The sequence below is a fragment of the Heloderma suspectum genome, chromosome 2, assembly GCF_057233095.1.
Source record: "Heloderma suspectum isolate Gila_16-S chromosome 2, 16-S_ref, whole genome shotgun sequence".
NCBI classification, from domain to species: Eukaryota; Metazoa; Chordata; class Lepidosauria; order Squamata; family Helodermatidae; genus Heloderma; species Heloderma suspectum.
In genome coordinates, this window is record NC_139459.1 from 182,331,400 (window position 1) to 182,354,382 (window position 22,983).

A 22,983-nucleotide genomic window follows, 5' to 3' on the forward strand; every position below is an offset into this window, starting at 1 on the left:
GAACCCAAGGCGGCGTACATCATCCTGCTCCTCCTCCATTTTATCCTCACAACAACAACCTTGTGAGGTCGGTTGGGCTAAGAGTCTGTGACTGGCCCAAAGTCACTCAGTGAGCTTCCATGGCCAAGTGGGGACTGGAACCCGGATCTCCTGACTCTAGCCACTACACCACACTGGCTCTCTTCAACTTTACTTGAAGGCTTTGCTATATCAAACAAAGGGCTATTCCAACCCATGCTAAGTCCGGTCCATTCGCTAGTAATAATAATAAAGGCCTGGAGAATGAGGCAAGGGAAAAGACAGGCTCCAGAATATTCAGTTTAGCCAATATGTCTATTGACTGTACAGTAAAGGGGGGTCCTCTCTGGGAGCCCCTGCTAAAGGCGGGTGGCTACCAGGAGGAGGGGCTTTTCTGCTGTGGCACCCTGGCTGTGGAATGCTTCCTAGAGAGGTTTGCCTGGTGCCTACGTTGTACTCTTTCAAGCGCTAGATGAAGACCTTTTTCCAGCATTTTAGCGTTATAGTCTTTTAACTTTGCTGTTTTAAATATGTTACTATATTTTAAATCTCTGCATTGCTGCTAGGTTATATTGTGGTTGTGTTTTTATACTGTAGCTTGAAGCTTTTATATTTTATACTGTTTTTATTCTGTACTTTGTGGTTTTAACTTTTGTGAACCGGCCAGAGAGCTTTGGCTATTAGGCGGTATAGAAATGTAATAATAAATACATAAATAAAACTAAGAGGCAGGCACATGCCATGAGAGAGGGCAGGGAAAGATGCTAGTACACACTAATTGGTATGTGCATTTGTACGCACCCTAACGGTGCCACCATCTCTGGATTTCAGCCCTGCAGCTAACAGTAAGTAACTTAACGCTATAGGTATGATGAAGTTCATCTTGACCCTGAGCAGTGCAGTCTGTGCAAGGCATGGGGCTGGAGGACACATCGCTGGCCCAGATGTTGCTTCTGCTGCCAGGGAGGGCAGCCAAGGCAGCGTGCAGAGGACTCTTGGGACAGCAACAAGCTGGAAAGCATGGAGTCAGCATGGAGAAAGCAGTGGTTGAAATGCAACCCCTCTCTCCTAAGGCTACAGTTGCTAATACATGTCTCAGGGGACAGAACCAGCCAATACTCATCCTCCTGTATTGTTTCACATACATTTATTTGTGCACATACAGAGCCCCCTGGGATCCTGAAATTTGGCAGTTTAATGAAATGTGGAAATTCTTGCAGCATTTGGAGTGTTGCAGCAGCTTTCTGCCACCACTGAATGCTAAGCAAGATCACTGAATTGACAACTTGGGGCTGAGTCCAGCATCTTTCAAAACAATGCATTAGAATACAAATTCCATACCAAGACATTAGATTCTTGCTTGAGGGGAGGGGGGGCAATATCTACATGCAGATTGTTCCTGCAAAAGCTTTCTGTGTGCATTTCTATGGGGTAGCCCCTCGATAGCAGGGTTATAACATCCCATCAGTCCTATCCAGCATAGCCAATGGGGAGGGATGATGGGAGTTGTAGGCCAAAACATCTGGAGGGCCACAGGTTGCTCACCGCTGCTCAATAGAATAAGACCACCTTATGCTGGTCCTGGCCAGCCCTCTTCTAGTGCTAAGACATTAGGTTCAGCAGAATAGGTAGGACAGCAAAGCCGATGTATTGTAACTGAAAACAAATCTATTTCCAAAAGGGGTCCTTACATTTACATTTATACATAAGGGGTCCTTACATATCTAGTTCCAAGAGGGGTTCCTTACATTTTTCCACAGGTAAGAGCAAAATGGAACAAAGATCATAATCCTGGGTGGGGGACATTTTGAAAGGAAGGTTAGTATGAAGAGCAGAGACGTGTTGGCCTGTGGAAGACTATCAGGAGAGGGCAAGGGTCAGGATACTGCCTCCTAACCTCTGCATTTTCCTGCATGACTAAATGGACCCACTTCGTACATTACCCAAAAACAGCAACAGAGAATGCATGCAAGATGCATGTCATGTCTTCTCACGTTTCTGGGCCTTGGGAGAAGTTGCTAGAGCTGGGTGTGCAAGCTTTGTGTTCACCCTGAGAAGGGATGTGGCCTTTCCAGAGTTACATCTGAACACCTGAAAACCTTCAAGGGTGCATGTGCATCTGAGCATTTGCAGGAATGGTCACAGGGTCTGATTCCCTCTGCTGCCTGCTACCCGACCCTCATCCCTAAAAGGGATTTAAAAAACCCACCCCTCAACTTGGCGGCCAGGACATGTTAGCAGGTGGCAGTGGCTCCTTTGAAGAGGCAGGAGGCCCGCTCAGGAGAAGCTGTGCCAGTCTCCGTTTGAACCCAAATAAATTGCAACAGCTCAAGCAACACTCTTAGAACTTGCAAGTTTTCCCCACAGTCACATTCTCCCGTGAAATCTAGAGCTCACCAGATCGGCTTCAGGGAAGACATACAACTTCCCCAACGCATGGGAAGAGAAGGAAGAACACCATTTCACATCCACTGTCATCGTTTCTGGATTATGAGACAGTCTACACACATTTCACATACAATGCGTATAGAAGTGGTAAAGCACAATGGTAAAAAGGCTGCGCTGAGAATCTGGAAGCCCCTTGTTCAAGTTTTACCAATCCGACAAACTCACTTGTTTGGCCTCAGGCAAGCCGCTGTCTCAGCCCTAAGCCCCCAATCTGCAACATGTCTATCATAATAATGGTCTGGTTTAAAGGGCTTGCTGTAAGCATTACCGAGAATGCACGTGAAGCACTTCGAACACTCAGAAAGAGCTTTCTGTCTGCCAAGTATTGTGTGCACATGCGTTAAGTGGATGCAGAGAAGCAAGGGAAATTGTCAGGGATTTTCCTCATTTGAACCTAAAACTCCCCCTTCATCCTGCTTTACCATTGCAATGCCTCTGATTTTCCATTTTCTTGTGACTCATCATCATCATCTATACATCCCTCAATAACATCATCTATACATCCCTCAATAACTTCATTATGCAAGTCGTGCAACAACTCTGTAAAGTAGGCTGCTATTCTCCTCATTTTACATATGTGAAATGAAGGCTGGGGTGGGGTGGGGAATAACAATACCTGATAGAGACCACTGTAGGAGCTTATTATGAGTTGACCAAACCCCAGACAACTATTGAGCAATCAGGGACCTCACAAAATTAATGTCCCTTGATGGCTGGAACTCACTCCCTGGAATTTCCTGATTTCCTTCTCCTGTGGAATGCAACACCCATCAGAATATGGGCAATGGGCAGAGCAATAGCGAGAAGCAGAGGCAGGTTGGAATTTGGAAAGAGGAAGAGAACTGAGAGTTTAGAGCTGTGGGTTTACTGGAAAGCAGCTGGTGGTGGCATACTGGTGCTTTAGGAATCTGATTCAGGAACAGTGGTTTTGCTGCCTGTTTTTATGTGCTTCCAATAGACTCTACATCTATCTTTGTAAATAAAAATGGATATTACAATGCCACTAAGCCTCCAGTGCTCTCTCTTGCAAAGGAAACAACCCTTGAGTGCTACCTTTAAAATCACCACAACTGTGGGAGGTGGGAAGGAAGTGCTTAACATTAGTTTTTAAGGAATACATGATCAATTGTTCAAAAATGTGTATCCCATGAGCCAAACATCTATAGCTCCTGGGAATCCCACAGAAGAGATTCCCTGAATATCTAAGATTTCCCTATTCTTCCTAAGACAAACCCCATTGCTGACAATGGGTTCGATCCAATGGAGCCCTATCACAGGCAGCCAGCACTGCCAGCCCCAGCTGCGCACATAGAGACCCTACCATCACTGGCGGCGATGCAGCGCTTCTGGGGGCAAGCCCCCAAACAATCAGAAACACCCATTTCTGGAAGGCATGACCTGTCCCTTCCAGAAATGTGCGTTTCCACTTGTTTGGGGGCTTGCTCCGGAAGCACTGCATCGCCGCCAGTGGGGGGGGCCAGCCACACGTGCAGCAGGCCTGTGCTGGCTGCCAGCAGTAGGGCTCTATTGGACCCGAACCATTGACCCAAAGATCTGCATAAAGCATTGCCTTTTCTAAAAACAGAAAGCAATGTCACAGAGGGACTTAATCTAAGACACACACGAACATGCTCATTTACAGGGCTTCTGTCCTTCCTTTCAAGTTGAGGAGTTGAGGAGTGTGCAGAGGTAAGAAATCAGTCACTAGTTACCAGAGTGATTCTGGACAGGACCATTTAGTGTAGCACTCTCCATGTAACCCATTGCCACCTCATAAGGCCTCAGATATAATGAGCACCGCCACTGTGTGCACGCGCACGTGTGTGTATAAGCAGAAATGGCTCACACTTCATAGAATCGTAGGGTTGGAAGGGGCCTACAAGGCCACCGAGTCCAACTTCCACCATTTGCACTTCCAAGTTCATGTCCCAACAGAGAAGATGAGCAAGCTGCATCCTTATCTAAAGCTAGCACATCTTCCCTGCATGAGTTCCCTTTTAGACATGCACACTGGTACATGTTCTAATGCCCAAACCTATCTCACCTCTGCCAATTCCTCCAAATTCCAGCAACCTGGTCAACATGCCAGCAACTTCTGCAGAATTATGCAGCTTGAATACATTCGTATGCTTCACTGGAACAATGTATTCCACCCCACAGTGCAGAACTTTGGCCTCCTTGTTGCAAAATTCCCAGCATGCCTTGCGGATTTAGACCAGGATCCAAAACAAAACCCAAACAACTAGTTTTGCCGACCTAAAAAGGGCCTGGTGTTTCTTGAACAGCGACCCTCCATGCACCATGACAACTTAATGGTAGATGCAAAAGGGACTTTTAAAAGCAGCTTGTGACATGCAAAGTGGACAACTGTTGATTTCAAAAAATCCTGATACCTGGGTGGAGTGGGTAGCGCCCAGCCAACTCTGATAGCTCAGGGGGCAGCCTGAGGGTTGTTACACTGAAGAGGGCAAAGTTTTGCTCTCTGCTGTCTCAGAGGACAGAACTACATCTACTGGGTAATGTAGAAATGTAGGCCTGCATTGAACATGAGGAGAAAAGTTTTGACAGTAAGAGCAGTTTGGCAATGGAAGCAACTACCTAGAAGGGTGGTGGGTTCTCCCTCACAGGAAGTCTTCAAGCACAGCCCTAGCTCTGGAATCTTCGACTAAACAGTGGGGGTTGGACTAGATAGCCAACAAGACCTACTCCCACTCTATGATTCTATTAGTTTATCCTCATGTTTAGTGCTGTTAGGCATGTTGGGTTGAGTCTCAGTTTGTGTTCCCCACATGCATGGAAGTGGGGAAGGGCTGTGGCTCAGTGGTAGAGCAGCTGCTTTGCATGCAGAAAATCTCAGGTTCAATCCCTGGCATCCCCAGGTAGGGCTGGAAAAACTGCTGCCTGAAACCCCAAAGATCCACTGATGGGGATATTTGAGAATTTCATTTTGATTTTTTTTTTTACCATCACTTGTCCTGTCCGCACTCGTGAGCACATTTTTCGGGCAATGCTTGCAAATTTCCAAGCTTGCGATCGTGTTCACAAAACACACTCGATAGAAACATTTCATTCTTTAAAGACTCATTTCTTTATCCAGGCCTTCCCTGGATGAATGCGCTGCCCAGTCTGTTTGTTTGTCATTGCGATGTTTTAATTCATTTGAATTTATTTTAATGCTTTTATTCATGATTTATATTAATGTTTTAGCAATTCTAAGTATTTTAATTGTATTTTAATGTATATTATAATGTATTTTGTGAACTATTTAAAGATATTTTTAAATATGCTCAGTGGTATAGACATCTATGAAATAAAATTATTAAATAAAAATGTGCACTTTAAAATGCATATTTGGGGGAGGGGGAAGCAGTTTCACCTTACTCAATGGGGGAAAAGGATGCATTTATTTGCGCAGTTCAAAAAAAGGTGCAACCAAGTGTGCACTTTTCCCATTCAAACATCATCAACAAAAAATTCAGGAATGGGAACAAGGTGGACCAAGCTTCAAGGTGGAACTTGGAGACCACTGACGAAGCTCGAACCTCCCTGATTCTCCCATCATCCCTAGCCTGGATGGCCTAGATGGACCCATCATGGGCAAAACTAGCTCTGACTCAGTAGAAGATAGCTTCCTCTGGTCCTATGAATTGTGCATTGAAGAAAAGCAAGAGAAATCCTCACAGCTGCCATATGCTACTTTGTAGCCATCTCTTTTTTGCTTTTAAACAAAAAATATGTCAGCCAATCAAAATGTCTAGCTTTCACAGAAAAAAATATGGCAATTGCCTCAAGCTGTACAGAAGAGAAAAAAGGCACAACCAAAACAGGGCAGGCTGTATGAAGAAGAAGAAGAAGAAGAAGAAGCAGAAGCAGAAGCAGAAGCAGCAGCAGAATTCTGGCTTGTTGGTGACCAATGCCTTATACTATAAGGCTTATAGCATGATGGCCTTCTGTTCAAGAACTCATGTTTTTAAAAAATCCCATTGAACATGCCTGAATTAGCTTCTTTGGATCGCGGCCGTAAAAGAAAACTTCCTTTAAATTCAAGGCTGGACAAGCTGGTCCAATGGCTACCCTAACCTTTGGGAGATACCACAGGAAGGTAGGGGTGTGTGTGTGTGTGTGTGTGTGTGAGAGAGAGAGAGAGAGAGAGAGAGAGAGAGATTCCCAGATCTGATTGGTTGCAGCCACCGTGGCCAAAAAGGCCACAGTCAGAAGGTTCCGGCATCATAGGACATTCCGAAGGACTGTGTCCCTCCAGACAGACCCCATGGCTGATTGTGCAGGAATTAGAAGTGGGAGTCACCCTCCTTGTCCTCTCAGAATAACCACAACAGCACTTACCCCTTCCGAGGGTTTGCCCCCTTCAGATGTGGGTGACGCAGGTGGCTCAAGAATCTCTTTTTCCGTCATACTGCATGGAGAAGAGAGCAGATGCAAAGATAAAGAAGAAAATATATAAACCCGGTCTCTTCCACTCTTAGGGGGAGGCATGAGTCAAAGTCCCATGGGACAGGGGTGGTGGTCACAGCACCTATTCCAGGTGTGTGCATCAGGCACACATCTCTGGCAATCTCCCCCAGGCTCAAACCCCATGCCCTGATATTCTGCAAAGCCCCATCGTGGGAAACCACAAACATCTAGACAATTGCCAGCACCAGCTGTCTAGCCAATGGAATCCCAGGGATGGAAGGGGTGAAATAATGCCACAGGCATCTTTGGGGATGAACATCTAGCAAAGGGAAACCAGATTCTCAGGCTGGCTAGACTTTAAGGTTGACCAGGGCCTAGTCCCAGAACCGGAGTTCACCATCAGAGCTTAGCCCCAACATCAGTAAAAAGAGTACCTTTGAGCATGTGGAGAATGCCTCTCACCCCACTGGTATTACCACCTTTTAACTGGTAAACATGAGACAGTCCAGCATTTACAACGTCAGCAGGGCAAGACAGGTGGGACCTCAAGAGGCTGCATCTTATAATTGTAGACTACAGCATACAATCACAGGTATCGTGTTGCATTATTTGATTTACTAAATATGAGTTGGCGAGCAAGTGACTAGTTCCTATGGCTCATATAGGGCCTGATTAACCTACACAGCAATTTCTGTTTTCAGAACAGAACAAGACAAGTCCTCCTATGTTACATTTCTGCAAAACAACTCAGCTGTGTAAATTCTTACTTTACAGTCTCCAAACACCTTCATCCTTCCCAACACAAGTTTTTTTAAAACTGAAAAGCTTCTTCACTATATTTAGTATCTTGTGAGAATGAACTTACAACAAGGCTCTGCCCATAATACTTCCCACCTCCCTCTCTAATGGAGAGCTTCCAAAAGATGAGCAATCCATGAAGTTTATGAATGAGTGAGCAACCCTACTCACTGATGAATAATCACAACTCATGCTCACACATAATTAAGGAGAAGACCTTTCTATGCATTGCCGGCAGACCCTTAGCTCATGGTTTTGAATGCAAAAGGTTCATATGAGGTTCTGTATCTGAAATTCAACGCACCAGTTGGCACATCCCTGCCTTAGAAGAATTTTGGGAGCCTTATTTAGATAGATCATGAGGACCAGTAGATACATAATTTGGCAGATTCCAGTGGCAATGTTTCCCTTGGATTGCAACACATCAGGGTGTAGGTGAAGGGGTTGTGATGTTTGAATGTTCCCCCATGGCAGTGGTGGTACGAGACAGAAAAACCCCGCACAGAGACAGCTAGCACATGAGGGCAAAATTAGCTTTAGTACTTTCTCCTGATGTGCTAGTCATCTGTGTGCAGGGAGTCTGAATGCTCTCCCTTGAAAAAGAAAGAAACAAGCGCAACCATCAGCCGTCAACCTGAAGTGGTGTAGTCCACCTGATTCTCCAAACTGTAGAAATTGGACCCCAGTGTAACCCAGTAAATGTGCAGCTAAGTTAGTAAAGAAGCTCTGTGGTCTATCCTGGTCAAACTAGCAAAGAATGTCATTCCTGAGACTGAAAACTAGTTTACCAGAGCTTTGGCATGGCAGAGGGATGGCTCCAGTCTGGTGTAGCAAGGAATTTGAAAGGCATACCAAATTAATTGCTGCCAAGGAAACGTGCAGCCTGGCTCAAGGATGGCAAGATGGTATTTTAATTCCTTGTTCCTTATAGTGCTGCGCTCCCACAGTACCACCTCAGCCACCTTGGGGAGAATTGTCCAGTTCTTGGCAATGTTTGATCATCCAGCGTAATGAAAGACCTCACACAGATATCTGTCCGCTTCCACAGAAAGGATCGGCTTCTCTGCATCCTACCTAGAAAAGCAATCACTAGAGGTACTTTTACAATGCCCACAGAGTTTGGTATTCTTGGTAGTTCCCACAACACATATGACTTAATGTTCCACAGAAAAGCAGCTAAACGAATCACGTTTAAGGGGTCAGCAACTGGCAGCCCCCAGGCTCAGATTGAGCCCTGAAGGGGTGGAATTGGTGTCCTCTCGGTCACCAACCTTCTGTCTCTTGAAACTGCTTGGCACCTATAAGGAAGGAAATTCTCTCCTTCAGGTGCCACTCTGTCCATCTCCCCACGGTATTTCTGAGACAGGAGAAATCAATGTTTTAGAACAGGGGCATGGAACCTCTTTCAGTCCATGGGCCAAGTTCCCTTTTGGAGAAGCTCTTGGGGGCTGCATCCCAGTAGTGGGCAGGGCCAAATCCAAATGGCTGGGGCTAAAATACCAAAACTGCCCATGTATTTTAGCTTAAAGCTCTTCCTGCCAGTCACTAAGCTTAGGAGAGGCCCTTCAGCCTTTTAGAATGGGGGGTGGGGAACTGCCCCAAAGCCCAACAAGTGGTGAGGAGGAAAGGGGGCGTGGCCATCCATAGTGCTCCAGAGGGCTGGATTGGGACCCCAGGCAGGCTGGACTTGGTCCCTGGGCCTGACGTTCTGCACCTCTTGTTTTCAAAAGACCAAAAGGGCGAGAGAAAGACTGAGGCAAAACAGCTTGTGAAGAGAGAAGAGAATTTTCTCTCTTCCACACATGCCCGTGCCTGCTCCCTGAAGCTGATGAATGGCTTGAAAGTGGAGCCAGAGAGAGCAACAGCAGAGAAGAAACAGGGTGCTGTGGGGGCACCTCCTGCTCCAAGGTATGTCACATAGTGCACAGAGAAAGGGTGAGAGCAGTGCTCAGAGTAGCCAGTCGACCACTAGCGGGGGGAGGGTGCTAGGCCCATCACCCTGTGCCCATTTTTAAATGGCGTTTTCACTAGTAACACTGAGGTCGCCTTCTAGTCTGGAACGCCGCACAGGAAGCCAGTTGTGGAACTGAACATGCCTCATCCACCTAAAGTAAGTTTTACATTCAAATTAGATGATGGCAATATCAAATTCTGATTTAAGCACGGCTTGCAAAAATGGTTGAAACTGGCCCGCCGGCAAAGTTAGTTGCTGACTACGGTCATATTTCCTGAACGAGTCATCTCACTCATAGGGAAGACGGACCTCTGGGCTTTTTATTGTTCATGTGTACTACACTGCAGCCACCTCTGGGGAAAAGCAAAAGCAATCATTTCCTTTCACTGGAACAAATATTGCTCCTAATCTGTGCCATCATTAAGTGTTTTCTGGGTGCATTCACTGTCTTTTTTCGCTCCGAGACAACCTAGCAAAGAGCGGGGGGGGGGGGGGAGAGCGGAGAATTATCTTTATTATCTTCACTAAGGGTACATTTTCAGAGTCCCTTGTATTTGTGTTAGGCTTGTACGTAGACCCCAAACTACCACTGCTCCAGGGGCTCCTGCTCAAACCCAATACAAATTAGTTATCCCGGATTAACCCTCTTGTTTAACTCTCAGTTCAGGCTGGTAAAAAGGGTGGACCACTTCCTGGATGCAAAAAGGACCCAATCCACGTTAAGCACTGTGAGTACAGAACCTCTACATGTCCATTTCTAAAATGCATTTCTAAAAGAGTTTCCTACCCAGCTCCAGGAGTCACAGCATCAAGGACATATTTACGCTATGGATTTATATTAGGAATAGCTGTCATGACCCTCTCTCTCCCTCTCTCTCTCTCTCTCTCACACACACACACACACACACACACGCACACTAACTATCCCGGGAATTCTAGTTTGGTCAGGGTGCTGAGAACTAGAGTCGTCTAGCCCCCCCATACAGATGGAAATATAATTCTGGAGGCGGGGGGAGGTGTCCTAAGATCATTAAAGCAGTTTAAATCTGTAATAAAATATCCTCAAAGGACAACATCAACATTTGGAAGCCATCGTAAAATGTCCCACGGTGGGGTTATTTGATCAAGTGAGTCACAGCAGAAATTCACTGCTTTCCCCATGAGGGTATGGGGGTAGCTTCCCAGATTTCAGTACAGTTAAGGGGAATGAAAGGGGGTAAGTAGTTCTTGTAAAGAGCTAATATACAAAGCCAGAGATTTAGTTTCTAAGGGCTTATTGCTTGGAGAGATCAGATGGATTCCATCACTAAAGGGGTATAAACAAAGTGCTTCATTGCTATAAAGGCAGGTCATCTGGGAAGCCCTGCTTCTTAATCCTGGGTGCGTAGGAATAAACTGTGATTACTCAGTGGTGGGGTAAAGGCACTCTGCACATGCTCAGAGGTGTTTTTTCTTTATTACTCCTCCAGATATTTAAGCCCTGGTTTTGCAAAACACAGGCAAGTGCTGAGCTCTGTCACAAATCAGTCTGTGGGCAAAGGTGCAAACACACACTCCTAACCCATCCGACCAAGCCCTCTGAAAATAATCTGGCTGCACAGTTTTCCAGAAGTTTCCAAAAGGATTGGTACTCATCAACAGAAGAACTGAGCCCCGAAGTAAAAGCAGGAAGCAATTCTTGGCCCTTGACAAGATCCTTTTTCCCCCGCTCAGCACTCTCATCTTCCAAAACTTTATGACAGAGCCAGGGAGTGGCCAACCACAAAAGAGAGCCGTGCCTGCCGTTAGCCACGTCACTGGCAGCGCAAAAGCATTTGGGCTTTCCAATGCGTAGCTGGCTCTGGAGTCTCCGTGCCCACAAATGGATCCAAAGCCGCTGCAGCAATCAAACAGCAGCCATCGGCTTCAGATTCCTAGAGGTTTCATGATGGCTGCCTGGCCGTCCAGCTCAGCCAGCCATGTAAGCGACTAATTTACCAGGTTGGTGCAGAGACAGGAACAGCCTCCTGGCACAAATTGCAAGACAGTCACAAGCTCCAGTCTTATGCAAAATTCAGCCTCTCACTTTCTACACCTGAAAACAGCTATTTCCCCAAGGACAAAATGTTCCTTGCACTTTAAGCTGTTAAACCAGGCCCACATTTCATCTCATCAGGACTCCTATCAGGGCCACAAACAGCCCTCACCTCCTCTCCCTTTCCAAAATAACAGGAACCAGGGAGGTGGCACAGCTCCTTTCTTCACTTTAAACTTTTAATGGGAATTAACTACCTGTGGAAGCTGGGCTACTGCGCTGCAAAAAAGAACAGCCTTCAGGAAGTCATGAATCTTCATTTCCCCCCTCAAAAGCACAAACTGAAAGCTTATGGTGAATCCCTCCCAACGCTCCATGGCCTACCGACAACCGCAAAATGCAGTATTTCTGCAGAAATACGAAACCCGCTCCCCTCCTTTAGTTTTTTCCCCACCCACTGCCAGAAAGTGTTTCCGCCATTTTAAGCCTCCAGATTGAAACATACATATTCTTCTGCCTTAGAAAGAAAATCGCTTAAAGTAAGTGTGTGTGGGTAGGGCGGGGGGCAGGGGGGGACACAAAGGGACATCTGCCATGTTTCTCAACTTTAGGACCCAAGAGACAAGTCTTATTTCCCTGCAAGAAATCAGTAGCTGATGGCAGTGAGGGGGAGAGAGAGAGAGATTCATAATATACTGACCTTCAAGAATGCGGGTTCACACTCCCTGCAGATTAAATCCTTCTGAACATATCAGGCAGTCCCCACAGAGTCAGCTCTCCCCTGGCCTGCCCGACATGTCACTTTAGAGATCCATGGAGGGGATAGTTTCCCCTTCCCGGGTCTTAGCATGTAAAAGTTTGATGTCCCAGCACCACAAGGAACTCGAGTGACAGGACAAGAGGGGAAAAGACAGCTGCCCTCCATTGGGAGGGCTGACACAGAGAAATTGGACACTGTTCAGCTTTGACATGAATTGTGGGCCAAACTGCCTGAGACGTCAGCGCAACAGCTCAGCCAACCTATGGGGGACTGGGGACGAGTGGGCATTGTCCAGATATTGGCATGGAGATGGGCCAAAACTAAGATCCATTTGCCCATGAAGCCTCAAAGAGAAATCATGGCTTGAGATACAGGCTTCCACCAATCCAATGCTGGAAGTTAGCACCTCATCAGAATGTCCCAGATCAAGACCTATCAGCAGAGAGACCCAGGCACATGGAGACTACACAAGATCTCGCCAGGTTTCCTTATTTTTCATCTATGCCCCTCTGATCAAACCTACCTACCAAGGGCCCACAGCCCAACAAAGCTCAGTTAACAAGACTGCTTTCCACCCTGCACTGCCCCATACCTGGCAGATTTTGAGACCGTCGTAACTAAAAGGAGCGCCTGTCTCTGCAGAGTTTCCCCCTGGGTCTGCATGCAAGGCACCTGAGCTCAGCGCTGATTCCAGAAAAATGGATCCAAAATATTCATGGCAGAACTCCACCCCCCACCCACCCCAAGCCTGGTCCCAGTAAGGCAAGCCGATCTAGTCACGCCAGCCACAAATGCTTACCTGCTTCTTGACAGACAGCCCATTCAAGCTTTCTTCCCCAACCTGGTGCCTCCCAGATGTGCTGGACTGCAACAGCTAGTGGCAGTCCCGTCAGCACAGCCAATGGTCACGAGTGCTGGGAATTGTAGCCCAAAACATCTGGGGGCACCAGGTTGGGGAAGGCTGCTTTCAAGGAAAACCAGAGGATCAACATGCTTGGAGGACTGATGGAAGTAAGGTTTTCTCCAGCATCAGACTAGACATAATAGACTGCAGTTTCCCTTGAGTTCTACCCATGAACCCCAGATAGGGATCAGAGTACACAGAACATAGGAAGCGGCCTTATACCACCAGGTCAGTTTTCCATCTAGACCAGAATTATCTATTCTCACTGGCAATTGTTCTCCAAGGTCTCAGGCAGAGAAAGGGCTTTCCGATCACTGGCTACTGGAGATCCTTCATTTTAACTGGAGATGCCAGGGGTGAACCTGGGACTTTCTGCATGCTACATTTCTGCCCCTCCCTGCCTCCGACCACATGTACTGCGATGAACTGACCATATTTGACCACTGTGTGGATTAACCTATTGCATGTAGGACATGAGAAGACAGCTGTATTGCTCTGTGAAGTGCCATATACATTGATGTTGGTTTATGAACACAATTCCATCCAAGCCTATACTTTTGTCCTATATCCCAAGACTAGTCAGATCTAAAAAGAAAACTTTTAAAGCTTCTCAGTTCCTGCTCAATAAAAGAGAACCCACAGGTTCTACCTACCTATTAGTGATACAGACAATGGGCCTGTTCACACAACACGCTAACCCACACTCAGTGGTTGAGCGTGGGTTGTTGTTGAACCGGGTGTTGTCTGAACCTAGGACATTGTTTGCAGTGTGGGTTAACTGTCCTGAACAACCCAACATGTGAAAAATGTCCTGGGTTCAGACAACATGCTAACTCACAGTTCATCAAACAACCCACACTCAACCAATGAGTGTGGGTTAGCATGTTGTGCAAACCCAGTCGATAACTAAGTTGAGGCCAGGTGGTGGTGGTAAGGCTGAGAAATAGTTGCTTGCCTGGGGTTACCTAGTGAGCTGATAGCAGAGAAATTCAAACCAGTGAACATTTAGTTCACAGCTCAGGCTCTTAGCCACTAAAGCTGCAATCCTATACCCTCTTACCTGGGCGTAGGCCTCACTGAACTCAGTGGCATGTACTTCTGAGTAGACATCGATAGGATGGCACTGTAAATCACTTTAGCTCTCTACAGCAATACTTGGGGAACTCTCAATGGGAGGCACCAAGCAGGAGTTCCAGTGGTCAATGGGTAGGGCTCAACGCCCCTCCCCAAGGCCAGCCGAATGAATTATGCCATTTGGTCGCATTGCATGTTTTATAAAAAATCCAAAGTTACTTGGCACACAACTTTGTTTGTTTAAAGAAAAATATACACAAACCTTGGCATAGATGTAAAAAGGTTCTTTAAGCCAATGTATACTGCATTGGGAATTTGCATGTTGCAGGTTTGGAAGAGAATATAATATGGAAAAAATGGGGCAAATAGCAATAATCTCAGCCAGGAAGAAGGATGGATCAAGCCTAGGTCTTTGTGTTTTATATGTTGATGTAAATATTGTCCAATCTGTAGAACAGATTATGGATTCCTAACATCCCAGCCTTCAAATGAACCTTGTTTGTATTTTATCTAGTTTTAATTTCTAAAATTAAGAGATGCATGCCTAGATGTCACAGTCTCCCACCTTGGACGCTCTTACCTCTAAATCCTAGATGTGTGGTGGCTGTTGTGGTGAGCTGCATATTTTCAGAAATATTCTTGTTTAGCATTCCATCCCTTGTTCCAAGCCTGCTCCTTCACACCGAGAAAGGGTATCAGTGTAAGTCCACTAAACCCAACTCATGAAACTGTCAGGTTCATAACTGCCTTCCTGCTGGGCAGATTCTTTTCGTGCCAAATATTAACCAGCTAGCTAGTTGCCGTTGAGCTTCTCTTCTAGCTGCAGAATAAAAATCTTTAAAGGTACCTTGTTTCGTAGCTTGCAAAAACACAGATTTCTGTCTTAACCTTGTCAAGAGTCTTTGAAAATAAAAAAGCCACTCAGTTCAGAGATGGTACTATTGGCTGATTGAGGATGGAACTAGATATTATCCTTGGAACAGGGTTGCTGCCCAAAATGGCAGCCCTATGTTGAGTTCTCCCACCTGTCCCTGTAAAGCAGCCACGAAGAACCGTCTAATGTGAGCCGCGAGGCTCCCCAATCCAGCCCACTAGGCTGTTTCCCTTGGGAACGCACCCTTTCTGAAGCCATGCCCCCATTACCTCTGATTGTCTCTTCTCCAGAGTGCTTCCATGTTGCATCATCAGTGGCAATCCATTCTGAGACCTTTGGGAGACTGGATTGCCAATGAAACACTAGTGCTCTGGAGAAAGACAAGAGGCATGCGGAGCTGGCTTCCTTGGGAGCTGCCACACGGCCCTGTCCATTGGAGAAGGAAAGGAGCACACAGAACTGGCTCCCTTGCTTGGCATGCCTCCAAGTGGCAGCTCTCAAGGAGGCCATTTCCACACAACCCTCAAAAGAGAGGGGTGAATGCAGCTGACACCCAAGAGGCACCTGGAGCTTCCTCGAAGCAGCAGCCCCCAAGGGGCACGCAGAGCCAACTTCCTGGGCGTGTGCAGATGTGTGTGTGACTGCATGTGTACATGGGTGCGTGTGCATGGATGCACACACGTGTACATGGCGTATGGAGTATGTATGTGTCCGGGGTGAGTATGTGTCTGAATGGGGGGGTGCATGAGTACGTGTGCATGTGTAAATGGCTGCATGGGTGTGTTTGCACGTGTACATGGCATATGGAGTATATGGGTGTCTGGAGCGAGTACGTGTAAACGGGTGCATGTGTACATGGTGTATGGAATGTATGTGTGTATGGAGTGAGTGCGTATCTGAACGGGGGGAGGTATGCGTAAATGGAACTTGTGTGCACAGGAGGGAGTGTGGGGGCAATCCACTGCCGCCATGCGGCCCCTGACATCCTTCTCCAGCACAAATGTGGACTGTGGTCAAAATATGTTCCCCACCCCTGCTTCACGTTTAGCCATCCTTAGCCACCCCAGGCATTTCTCCACCCTACCAGATCTGAAGTGAGGACAAGGAAATGCACAACATGACTAAGTGGGCCTAAATAGCATGGGGTGGGAGAGAAATCAACACGGGACTGTCTTTTTTAACAGCAGCCTCATGTAATTTGCAACAAATTAGTTCCCCGCTCTAAATGGGTGTAAAAAAGAAAAGGAAAAAAAAAGGGACTATAGACGGTTGTCTTATCTTTTAGCAGCTGCCAAATGACTGCTTGTTCAATACATATTTGGCTAATTTGTCTGGGACATGGTAAATGTAATGAAATTGTCAAAAATGATTTGATTTCAGAAGAGCGCACACTTAAGCATATGCATGTTTTGAGATAATGGAACATGCCTTGGGATTTTCAGTCTCGGTAAATATTGATTGCATTTGGATGCAGCACTAAACCAGCCTTCCATAACGTGGTGCCTTCCAGAGGTGTAGGACTGCAACACTCATAATTCCCATCCAACATGGCCATTGCAGTCCAACACCTCTGGAAGGCACCAGGTTGGAGAAGGCTGCACTGAATTAGTTAAATGCCACACGTGACAAAGCCTTGGGCTTATGCACTCCCCCTCCCCCCACGTTTTTCTGGTGTGCCCCACAAGAAGAGATCAGAAGCAACTTCTTTAATTTCCCACTAAATATAGTTTGTCCTAACCGGGCTGTGAGTAGTATGTGAATGCTGCAAGTCATACTGTTATCTTAACCGATGTGCCCTCTTTGTAACATGTACCATTTTGTACATAATTTGTTTAAAATAAAAGTACAGTAGCCAGAACCAAAGGGAGGATTCTCCAAAAATTATTTCACCTGACTTGCACAGGTACTTACTACCCTGTTGCTCTGGTACCCCAGAATTAAATACCAGCTTAATATTCCAACCAGCTGCCTTATACTAGGCAATATCCCAGCATTGCATCTCCCAGCAGTATGCGTGGATTGAGAAAGGATAGTCCAGCCCATCCACAACAGGCTTCACTCTCACAACATCCGAACAGAGAAAGAGGCAGGGAGGAAGCAGCTTTAAAGTGACAGACGATTTTTTTTATATTTAAAAACCAAATAATAATAATAATAATATTAATAATAATAAACCCAGATTAAATAAAATGTACAGTGAACATACCCAACATCTGTATGTGCAATTAAATACGGCTCTGTACCGCGGCACAACGCTGAACAAAAACAATATACACGTGTCCCGGAGAGGGGGCGAGGGGTGGGACATGTTCTTTCACGCAAAAAAAATAAAAAATAAAAACCAAAAACCAAAAGAACAAAAGAACAAAAAAAAATCAATGTATCTCTTCATTCTGTCCATATAAATATCTCCAGAAAGATTCCCCCCCCCCCGCAAAAAAATTAAAAAAAAAGAAGGGGAGGTGCATGTGGAAATAAAGGAGGGGGGAGGCGGAAGGTCAAGGGGCAGAGAGGGGGCCGGAGAGGCCAGTCCAGTGTGCTTGTTGCCCCCCTCCCCTCCACTTGCCCCTATTGGGAGCTGGCACGCTCCAGCACACGCAGGTCATAGTTCTTTTTGGCCATGCGCAACTTGAAGCAGCTAAGAGAGTTGTTGAGACGCAGGGAGGCATTCTGGGCTGCCAAGGGGCTAGGGAAGACGGCCACGATGGTGTATAAGGCAGCGAGGTCAGTATGCCTGCCGTTCTCTGCAGTCCCATGGTTGTTGTCTCCACCGCCCCCAGGACGCCCCTGAGTCTCTTTGAGCCACTGGATTTTGGCACCGGACATGGCGAGTTGGGTGAACAGCTTGTCAGCCTCTGTACGCGTGATGCCCTCGGGTAGGTCAGTTACCTCCAGTATACGGCCCAACACTGTTGGAGGTGCAGGGAGCAAGGAGGGAAAAAAGAGAAAGAGAAAAATGCTGTCAATATCCTCAGCTGCAACCAAGACAGTAGTCAGAAAGGTGAGTGACGGGACCTAGACATCCTGGCTTCTGCTTTCAGCAGGGTTGCCAAAAGGCAAGCTTTGGCCAGGTCCCAGGCCTTCTGGACTGGGGCCACTGCTCAACTAGTCAGTAGCACTGGTTGCATACAGGGCTGGAGGAGAACCTAACCCTTGCCCTCTCCAGAGACCATGGCTCTAGGGAACAGAATCTAGGGGGCATGAGGTTAATTTCAGACTTTCCGATCTGCTGACAGTGGAATAGGAATGTAACCTCTATTGCTGCCCTCCTCTGGGATGAAGGATCACGAGGCAATGAGAAGATTGTCCCTCAGGTCAAGAGAGGCAGAGTATCCTCCTTGACACTTTGCTGATATACAGCCTGTCCCCTCACACACATCCCCTGCTCCATCTCCATCTTCGGATCCATTGGCTGGTGGCAATCACAACCTTGTGGGCCCATTCCTCCCTCTGTACTATCCCAGTGAGGTTGTGACCCGAAGGAACCCCTGAGCCCTGACCCTGATGGACCTATCACCAATCAGACAAGTAAAACAGTCGTCTCTTCCCCTCTCCCACCCCAGTTTGGGAGACATTGCTCTAAGCAGAAAAGAATTCTCCCCTCCAGCCAGCTCCAAGTATGCTGCCAGTCATTTTCACAGGTTCCTGCGCTTGGGGAACAGTGCACCACAGCCAGGGCCGTGTCTTGGCAGTAGCTCTGGATTTGTGCCTCAAGTAAGGAACAGCGTAGCAGTTCTAGTTTCCCGTTAGCAGCAGTGGCGGGTCCTGGCAGGCAGGATTCTCTGCTAATATTAAACAGGCATGTAACGAATACAGGAGACCCACCCCCAGGCTATTTTCCACTGGTGGGTGGGGAGAGAGAGGTTTCATGCTTTAAAGCAACTCTTAAAGGACCATCAGGGCGTGTCTGTTTATGGGGGCATTTTCAACACACCTCCTCCTTTGCTGGCACATGGAGTTCCCTTGCCAGCTTAGCTCGCCCTGTCCAAATCTAATTAACGAGCTTCAGCGCAGTTCATGTTACTAACAATATCAGGAGAGACTGGCCAGCCCAACTGAGCACGCTGTGTTGGCCGTCTGCACAAACTGTGTGTGGGGAGGTGTTCCTGCTCTTTGTCATGATTGTTTTGCAGGCCAGCCTTCACGAGGAAGCTGGCAGTGGCCATCGCTTGCCCAAGAATGCCCAAGGCCCTTTACACTTTCACACACTGAAGCTCATAAATGCTCAAGTGTAGACGGTAAGCACAAATCCCCATATATCATTCAAATGAGAAAAACAGAGGAAGTGGCAGGGGAAGAAGAGGGCTGGGCTATATGATCATACAAGATGGTGCTGGTAAAGAGAGAAAAGCTAGGGAATACTAGTTCTGAAAAATGCTGGCCCCCTGCTCCAAGCCATTAGAAAGCCTTCTTCCTAGGAAGCTTAGGTGCAGAAAGCTTAAGGGAATGGTAGTGACGCTACATCAGGAACACTGTGGGATGTTAAAGCGGTAGCTTCTGGCCCCCTGGCGCTGACTTGAAGTGCTGCTGTTCTCTACCGCTGGCGCCAGGTTTACATAGGTGGGTTTCACCAAAGGGCACTTTGCTGCAGAAAGGGCCCTCCAGAAGTTGATAGTGGTAGGAAAAGGGACTAGAGTCCTGCAATTCTACATTTTAAAGTTTACTGGATGGCCTCTTACTCTCTGTAGGGCCTATTAAATTGAGAGGTGCACTCTGGGAAGCCAGAAAGAGTTTGCTTTGCTGTCACTGAATCCATAGGTATAATCTGTGACGGCTTTGGTTGCCTAGTCTCTGGCCACTTGGCAAGCCGAGGTGAAACAGCTGTCCTTCTTAGCCAAAGCGTGCTGGCTTTAGCCTTGACAGAGGTCAAAGACCAAGCAAGTAGCCAACCCTATAGTCATCCTAATCTAGAGCTGAGACAGCAGGATTGAAAGGGGAAAAAATTCACATCAATGGAGCATGAAATGAGAAGTCTCCCTGACCAAACAGTAACCGGAGCTAGAGCAAACGCTTCTAACCTGGAAAGGCGTTCTGGCAAAGGTAAGGCATGAATCCTTCCTGCAATGGAGGAGGAACCCCAGTTGTTATTCCCTGTTTAGGCCCTATCCCTTCAGTTAACTAGCCATGCAGAGGAAGTGGACACTCTCCCAGGGGAGAATGATACATGGGCTCCCCATGTTCTTCTGCTGGCTGTGAGGTAGGGCAGGTGGGCACGGTCCTGCCACACCACCTATACAGGGAGTCGCAACAGAATTTGGGGGTATGGGCAGCACCTCCCATTCCAAAACACCCTTCCCAATCCCTATCCCAGATTTAGCACTTGCTCCATTTACACTGGCACAAGGCAAAGAAAAGACAGCTCTAGAGATGCTGGAGTGGGTGGGCTGGTTAGGTGCCGGGGTGCACGTGCGTGTTTGTCACTTACCTACATCACTTGTTCCGAGGTCTGTGGATGCTGACTTAAGAGCCTGCTTCTTGCTTCGATTGCCATGCTTCATCCCTGTTTGTCCCTGTGATGGAAGAGCAAAAGAGCAATAGCACAGGACACTTCCATGCTGGCCCAGATGTCATCCCTGATGTTTTAATCTGACCAGTGCTGGGGCCTGGGAAGGAGCTAGCACCAGGCCCTGGGAAGCTTATTCACTCCTATTCTGCCAAGAGGGTCACTATCATCTGGCTCCCTGAAGCAGCAACCTTGCTGAAGCTCAGCAGGTTTGGGTCTGTTCAGTGTCTGAATGGAAGACTGAGAACCCTGCGTACACTTCCTTGAGTTCTAGCATGGGGGAAGGGTGGGATATAAAGGACAACCAAACTAATCAATTAAAAAAATATTCAAATGGGTCACAAAGCAGTAGCACTGGAAATTTCCCACATTTTTAGATTTAAGACTTGAGTTCTGCCTTCTCCTCCTTTATCCTTCTGCATGAGTGAGAATCTGAGCTCCCCTCTGGGATGCTCCTTTTTTCTTTTTCCCTGGTAAGTTTTTGCTGGAAGGAAGCCTGAGCCCACGAACTAAGCAATGATCCAGCTTCAAAGGTTGCCCTTGCGCCCTGTCCACCGTCCACACTGGAGGGTGCTTCTGAGCAGAGTTTCCATCCTTCGTGCCTGAGCCACGGACATCCTGCTGCCCTCAGGCACATTCCCACCTTAGACGAGAGTGGCAAGCAAGCTGCAGAGGTGCAAACTCCGGGAAACTGGAGCAGCATAGTGCCTCAGTTTTGCCCTCCATGGTGTAGAGAGAAAGAAGAGGAATAAACACTGGGAAGCCACCCAAAATGGAAAAATGGCACATAAAAGGCAGGCTGGGCAGGAAAGTAGCCACCACAAGATTCCCAGTGGGGAACGCAGCACGTTTCATGGGCCATTTTTGCAACAGACTCCAGTTCACAATTCAGTGTTCCGGTCACAGGGAATAACTTTCAGTTTAGCCTTCATAGCGAGTTACACGGAGTATTTATACAGTGCATTAAGCATGCAGAGCAGCTCACGTATATTATCTCAGCAATCCCTACAGTTCTGTAAGGCAAGTGGATATTATTATTCTCCTATGACAGATGGAGGGCTAAGACCACCTAGGAAGGTCACGTGATGAGACCTGGGGCTTCAGCTCCTGGCCCACGATGCTGCCCCTGCCCCTACTCTCACTGCCATCACTGTGTTTCACACTCGGCTGACTGACCAGTTTAGAACCTTATGATCCTACAAATGCCTTAACGGGAGAGGCAGAGCTAAGTGGAATTCTCAGGAGGAGAATCTGGCTGGCGCTTCCACCTGCAATCCTAAACAGGGAAGGAGGCGGTGGAGAACCCAGCCTCCTCACTCAAGATTTTATACCAGGGGAGGGGTGTGTGTGAGAATGTGAGCATGGCTGGAAGTGCTTTGAAAGCTGGTGTCTTAATGCAGCAACACCTCTACCCATGAAAGGAAGACAGACACTTTCCAATGCTGCCTGACTCCTACAACCCCAACCTGAGCTATTAGGCAGACGAGCACACTCCTTCCACCAGTGACTCCATCTATGCCCTCTCTCACCTGGTGTGCTGTATAGCTGGACTGGTTGTGCAACAGAGGTGGGGGGCAAATGGAGAGATTGTACTGCAGCGGCTGGCCCAGCAAGGAATAGCGCCCATCACCTGGAGAGAGGAAGAGCCAAAGAGGGGATGAAGAGGCCTCATGATACCTGACCCCCATTTTGCCTTGTAAACAGGATTACACAAAAGGGAGAGCAACTTGAGCTTTTTTCCCTTTGCTATTAAGAGAGCCTCATTTTTGCACAAATACATGGACACCAGGTTGAATTTTTACTAGTTTAATAGCATGGCAAATCCTGTCCATGCGCTGTAAAATGCCCATGTTCTTGGCTTGGCTATAGAGGAGGAAAGCTTCCCTCTGGGCAAAGGTTCAGCATGGAAGTGTTTGAGTTACATCCATCTCAAGGCTCCAGAGTTCTGTGGTGATTATTCTGTAGTGTGGCTTTTAATAACGGGGAACTGCTAATTTTATAGTCCCTTTGTTATCTTCTCTGAAGGTTGAGGTTTATGTCCTGCAGTGAAGCTGGCACAGGAACTGGAAGTGCAACTACTCACAATGTATCTTGCTGCCCATTATGACACCAAGCAAAAAGTTCCTTCCTTTGTGAGCCTTGAAGGTCAGCCTCTTATGCTGCTCATATTTCCTGAGGCCAGCTCAGCCATGGAGTTTGGGTGCCTTGAGCTCTTTAGCTAGG

The 22,983-nt window shown here is 47.2% G+C and overlaps 2 protein-coding genes across 7 annotated transcripts in view; both read right to left on the minus strand.

Annotated features, from left to right (window-relative positions):
- Positions 1-12,513, minus strand: part of STAC3 (SH3 and cysteine rich domain 3) — a 38,457-nt gene extending 25,944 nt beyond the window's left edge. Inside the window, exons 1-2 of the mRNA XM_084832271.1 lie at positions 12,346-12,513; positions 6,811-6,880 (exon numbers count right to left, since the gene is read on the minus strand). Coding sequence (XP_084688397.1) covers positions 6,811-6,879 — 69 coding nt within the window. The 5' untranslated portion in view covers position 6,880; positions 12,346-12,513. The remainder of the gene's footprint in view (positions 1-6,810; positions 6,881-12,345) is intronic.
- Positions 12,514-17,353: 4,840 nt separating this feature from the next.
- R3HDM2 (R3H domain containing 2) overlaps positions 17,354-22,983 on the minus strand; it is a 172,514-nt gene continuing 166,884 nt past the window's right edge. For all 6 annotated transcript variants that reach the window (XM_084836600.1, XM_084836598.1, XM_084836601.1 and 3 more), the window contains 3 exons: positions 22,290-22,390; positions 20,683-20,767; positions 17,354-18,166 (listed from right to left, as the gene is read on the minus strand). In XM_084836600.1, coding sequence (XP_084692726.1) covers positions 17,826-18,166; positions 20,683-20,767; positions 22,290-22,390 — 527 coding nt within the window. In that variant the 3' untranslated portion in view covers positions 17,354-17,825. The remainder of the gene's footprint in view (positions 18,167-20,682; positions 20,768-22,289; positions 22,391-22,983) is intronic.